The 6,039-nt window shown below is 48.6% G+C and overlaps 1 protein-coding gene across 1 annotated transcript in view; it reads right to left on the reverse strand.

Annotated features, from left to right (window-relative positions):
- IL12RB2 (interleukin 12 receptor subunit beta 2) overlaps positions 1-6,039 on the reverse strand; it is a 57,694-nt gene that overhangs the window by 20,505 nt on the left and 31,150 nt on the right. Inside the window, exon 8 of the mRNA XM_023509868.1 lies at positions 2,071-2,290. Within this exon, the coding sequence (XP_023365636.1) occupies positions 2,071-2,290 (220 nt within the window). The remainder of the gene's footprint in view (positions 1-2,070; positions 2,291-6,039) is intronic.

Raw genomic sequence — 6,039 nt, forward strand, 5'->3', positions numbered from 1 at the left:
TTTTTTTTTTCTATAGTTAATCTAATTTTTCTTCAAGGTGCTGCCTTAGGTACCTTCCCCATGTGGTTACTGCTTGCATGTCAAACACCTTGCCCTCATCTTCTTCAGCTAGGGAACACCACTGCCTGAAATAAACAGTAGAACCTCCACAGCTGACCACCTCCCTGCACTGGCCACCTCCCTGCACTGACCACCTCCCTACACTGACCAACTCCTTACAGTGGCCACCTCCCTACACTGACCAACTCCGCACCTTGACCACCTCCCCACACTGGCTGCCTCCCTGCACTGACCACCTCCCTACAGTGGCCAACTCCCTACACTGACCACCTCCCTGAACTGGCCACCTCCCTGCACTGACCACCTCCCTGCACTGGTCACCTCCCTACACTGACCAACTCCGCACCCTGGTCACCTCCCCACACTGGCCACCTCCCTGCACTGACCACTTCCCTGACTGACCACCTCCCTACAGCGGCCACCTCCCTACACTGACAAACTCCGTACCCTGACCACCTCCCCACACTGGCTGCCTCCCTGCATTGACCACCTCCCTACACTGATCCCTTCCTTAAGTTGACCTAACTTTCATAGACTCGACATATGCCACATGCCAGTGCAGTAGGCCTAGTTTCTTATGTTGACCAGTTTGTTACAGTCCCCTGGGTGGTCAGCTTACAGAAGTTCTACTGTATTTCTAAGCCTGCCTGCAGCTGGGTGTGAGTGGGACGGGGGCCGGGGCCAATGAGCGCGAGTGCTGTTGTGGGCAGAGCTCTTCTTTTTGCTGCCTACAGGAAGCAGGTGGAGCTCCCGCAGACCGTTCAGACCTTTCCCATCCTGCAGATGAGAGCCAAGTTTGGCATAGGGAGCAGATAAAAAAGAGTCTGAAGTCCCAGTGGCGTCAATGAGCTGCAGCACCAGCCCTGTGCAGGCCGCCCTCTCTCGAGTGACAGAATAAATAAGTCACTGCAGCTGGGTCTTTGGTAAGAGGAACCCGAACTCCTGTGAGCCATTCCTAACTCAAACACCAAGCCAAGGCTACATCAATGTTTCCCTGCATTTTCTTCTAAGTATTTTATCTACTACCTTATCTTTATATTAATGACTAAAATGATATATAACCAAGATTAACAGTGTATATGAAATAGTTGTGTTTGGTTGAGACTTTTTCAAAATGACAACTGCTAGACCCATACGAAGATAAAATTGGTACACTGAATTTTAAGGAAGGACCTAATTATAGAGTTTTATTGTATAATTTTAGACATTTTCTTAAAGTTAGGTCAACGATGTTGACACAGAATTCTTTAATAACACAGATTTTGAGAAACAGCCTTAATATCCATTTTCTTGGCTAATCATGAGCTTTTATAATTTTCAGAGGCTATGACTATAAAGATGTGAGACTTTACATCTAGCTGAGTATCTCCTGATGAAGGGAATTGAGCTCATATTAAATTTGTGTAATAAAGAGTTGCAATAAAGTCAAATTTTGCTGTGGTTTTGTCACAGAATTTCAGTTTAATATTATTGGTTTCTAAAATGTATTTAGTGATGAAGTCTCCCTATGTTGTCTAATCTGGCCTTGAACTCCTGGGCTCAAGTGATTCTGTTGAGTAGCTGGGACTGCAGGTGAACCACCATGTCCTGCTTTTGTTTTAAAATACGTTTTGACTGTAGATACAAAATGTTTCTTTTACAAGTTAACAACACACATTATTCTTGGGTCTATAAAAATTAGCCGGGAATTAGTGTACAATTTAATGTAACTAATATTTTCTTAACTAATGTTTATTAAGTACCTGTTTGTTTATTTAATTTCACGACCTACAAGACTGGTCATACAACTTCTGTTTTAGAGAGAAGGACACTGAAGCTCAGAAGTTCACGCACTTGTTGGAGGCCACCCACGGGCTATTTGGGCTATTGGCAAAAGGCAGACTCTCAGAGCTGTTGCCTCCAAGCCTAACCTCCTGGCCGCTCATTTTGGTCCCTGGGCTGGGCCTGGGAGATAAGAGATAGGTAAGACTCGGCTCCCACAGGCAATGTTAGAGAAAAGTTGGCACTTACCCGCCCCACACAGGTTTCCTACGTTGATACGAGTGGGTGGGGAACTGCCTTTGGAATTTGCTGCAGACACAGCTGCAGCCCAGTTCCCAGTTGTAGGAATGACCCAGGTCCACGAAGTGTGCCCCGTGACGTTCTGCAACGGGGCTCTCCACCCTGTCACCTCCTGCAAGGTCACTCGATAGTAGAGGATTTTTCCTCTTGCCTCCGAGATGCTCAGATTCTGCAACGAAACACATTCATTTGCTGTTTACTCTCTGACAAGGTCACTGGCTGCTCCGTGCTGGGATCTCGTGGCCCCTGCTGCAGGCAGCTGGTCTGAGTGGCCTTCCCACTTACTCCACTGTTCTCTGCTACCCCTTGCCATCTAGGGGGGAATATCAGCTAACGATTTCAAAAGGTATTTCTCAAAAACACACTGATTTTCCTTTTTTGTTTCAAAGTGAAACTTATTAATAGTAGACAGCTTGATTGCATCCCACAGAACAAGCGTGGAATCTGAACTCGGGAGATCTGGATTTGAGTTCCAGCTCTTCCCATCCCACAGATCCAGGACAAGGCCCTCAGCCCCCCTTCATTTCTAAATCTGTGAAACTCACACATACAACTTTTTATACAGAAAGTGCAATGTTGCTCATGACATCAAAGCTTCGTTTTTAAGAGCTAAGCCAGCAAAATCTTCACTCAGTGAATCAAATTAGCCATCTGTGCTGGGAAACTAGACACTGCTCATAATGTGTCACTAACAACTTTGGAACTGCAAAAATTCCAGTTCAGATCATTTGGGAGCCATCCCAGAAAGTAAGTGGAGAACTAATTATTCATCTTGTAACCCTGTTACGACAAGGACTGCAGGAGTCAGCAGCACAGAAGGTGGAGAGCTATCGAGTCCAGTGTGGGCAGTGACCATGCACGTCTTATGCCGGGGAAGGCGACTTGGCTCACGGATTTAAGCCTACAGTTTTCTTGGCAAGGCCATCCCTTGAATGGGGAGCGGGGCTCACAGCTGCCTTTACTAGACACACCTGAATCAGCAAGTGCTACTTGCTCTGGTTCCCTGCTCACCAAGCTCCGTTCTAATCATTTGGTTTCCTATGTAGGGTATCTGTCAGGAAAGGCTGGGGCTAATATGAACATCTGGTTCATTTACAATTTGTATTTTTCACTTTAAGTGAATAAATTGGCTTTCTGCTTACAGTTTGGCTTCTGAAATACTCAGCATGCGGGGAGAAGCTGCTCCAGTCTGCTGACCCAAGCCTTCTGGCTGGCCCAAGCCTTCTGGCTGACCCAAGCCTTCTGGCTGGCCCATCAGCTGCGTTCCTTACTGTTAATGCACCTGTGAACATCCAGCTTTTTATATTTGTTTCCGGAAGTGATTAACGCAGGTCCATTCTAAGGACCCTCACGCCCCAGGAGTGGCCAGGGCAGCAGGTGGATGTCAGGTGGCTGGGGGTCTTTGTGGGGGAACATTCAACCCTTCCCCAAAGTCGGCATTTCCGGTGTCCATCAGAGCTTTATGGGTTAGAATCAGCCAGTGCTTTCTACAGTGTGCCATTCCCTCCTAATGTGAATAAACATACAAAAGCTGGCTCGGGAAGGGCACCCTCAGTCGGCTGTCCCTCTGCCCTTCCCTGCTGGGCTCCCTGGTAGGTCCTGAGTAGGACTGTTACCTCCACTCTCACCCATGTCCCCCCATCCTAAGGCACCCCCAAGAGTTAACTGAGCTCATAAAGCTCTTTGTTCTCGACAGGGACCCAGGAAGCTTCAGTTCTAGTCTCATGACCAAGGAAACAGAGACCTAATAGGGGGAAAAAATCTCGTGAGCAAGCCTTTATCACCTCCCTCTCATGGATAAACCAGAAGTCTCATCAATCTGAAAAAAGGAGAAAAAAGGGCGGAAAGGTGCTGAAAGGAGGGGAGAATTGTTCTCTTGGATCCATAGTGACTGCTGACCACAGACACCTAGTCAATAGACTGTGAAGGTTATGAAGATTCTCAGAGGGGCATGAAGGGCCTGGACTCCGACCTTGCACTATCCCCTCCATCTCTCATATTTTAGCATTGAAAATGTTAGAGAAAAGGGAGGCATGGGATGGGATTAGATGGACAAGTGCGTAAGGTATCCTGTGGGCTGTACTTATAAGAAATGTCAAGCTCGAGTTTGGGGATAAAGGTTGTTCTTTCTCAGTCTCCTTAATCATACAGGAAAACCAGCCTAGGAGGTTGTGCAGGGTTCATGGAAGAAAAAAATCAGGAGCCAATAGGAGAATAGGTGTCTGGTATTTTAGCCAGCTGGGCACGTAGTCTCCTGAAGCAACGGAAAACAGTAGAGTCTGATTTAAAATTTTAAAAGTAACATAAAGTTTGCAAATAGTGTGTGTAATCGGTCACTCCCAGCTGGGGTGAAACGGAGTGTCATTACGGCACCACCGAGCTGGAGGGGAATCTATACGCCAACAATTAATTCAGCGTTTTATTTTCTCAATAGGACAACAGGGCTGGGGTCCATGACTTGCTCAAAGCCACCTGAGGGGTAGATGAGGAAGGGAGGAGGAGGACCTAGAGCTCTGGGCCCCTCTGATGTGAGTGCCGCTCCACACGCTGACAGCCCCACATGGGGAGCATGGGCAGGGCTGCCCAGCTTCCCCGCTAACCCCTCGCCCTCTGCCTGAGAGCTGTGGGTGCTCAGCAGCTTCTCTAACTGTGAGTCGTCCTAACAGGCAGTGTCAACAGTGGCACGTGTCCCACGTGAGGAGGGTGGGACCCAGAATCCCAGCAGGCTCAGAGTCACAGGAGCAGGCCTTGAACCCGGAGGACTGCAGACCGGAGAGCCTGTGGGCTCCTCCCACAGTAGCTCCTCTGTTCTCTGTGTGGCTTGTCCATGGGTGATCAGGAGAAACTGACATCGACTGGGCCACCCTGTGACCCAGAAGGTTCACTGTCACACTGAGCCCCTGTAACTGCCCCGTTCTGATGAGGGTGCTGAGCTGAGGGCAGTTTAGGGAACCATCTGCAGCAGTGACATTCTAGAGCATCCCCTGGGGGTATGGGGAGGAAGGTGGGATCTGGACAGAGTCACCTGCCATCTGGGAGTGTCACCCACACTGGGAACCTCTGGTGCCTTCTCTGGCAGTGCTGAGAATGGGTCACGGGCCAATGCTGCTGCTGTCCCTGTCCCCCTCCTGCTGGGGGTGTATGCTAAAAAGGAGAAGCAGCCCTGTGGTCTCTCCCCTTCAGTCTGCTCTCTGCTCTGTCCTGGGGGTATGGAAGGCTTCTCAGGTTTGTCTGAGAAGTGACACGTGACCAGCTCCCTCGGAAAACCTACTGTAAGGACTCTGCTACCTGGGAACACTTTCAGCATCAAAAATAACTCGTAAGGATAATTCATAGCAGGACAAAATCCACACATTTCCAAATGCAGTGCACCTGTTCTTGCTTTTAAATTAAAGATCTGTTGAGAAGGGGTGTCTCTCTGAACTGACAAATCATTTCTTCTTAAGACTTAAAAAACCGTACTGTACTTTCCATGAAGTAATGCTTTACATCTGAACTTCCCCCAGTGCAAATAATACAGAAAAAAACTGTTAGAGCTTAGCCTGTATCAACAAGAGGATCTGTGATCAAGGCTTAGAGATGGGGGATTTGAACACTTCTTAGCCACAGATTTCTTTTGACCTGGGGTTTAGAATATTGCCGACTTTGGTCTTTCTTATTAGGGGAGATCCTTTGCTGTCCTGCCCACAGCAGCTGCATCAGCCTCACTGTCCTGCCTACAAACTGAAGATGATCCCACGGACAGCGCTGGCTCACCAGAGCACTCAGTGACTCACGAGAGGTCCACGTCGGAGCACTCAGTGACTCACGAGAGGTCCACGTCGGAGCACTCAGTGACTCACGGGAGGTCCAGCGTTGGAGCACTCAGTGACTCACGGGAGGTCCAGCGTTGGAGCACTCAGTGACTCACGGGAGGTC

Source organism: Otolemur garnettii, unplaced genomic scaffold (assembly GCF_000181295.1).
Source record: "Otolemur garnettii isolate 467f Iridium unplaced genomic scaffold, OtoGar3 scaffold00010, whole genome shotgun sequence".
NCBI classification, from domain to species: domain Eukaryota; kingdom Metazoa; phylum Chordata; class Mammalia; order Primates; family Galagidae; genus Otolemur; species Otolemur garnettii.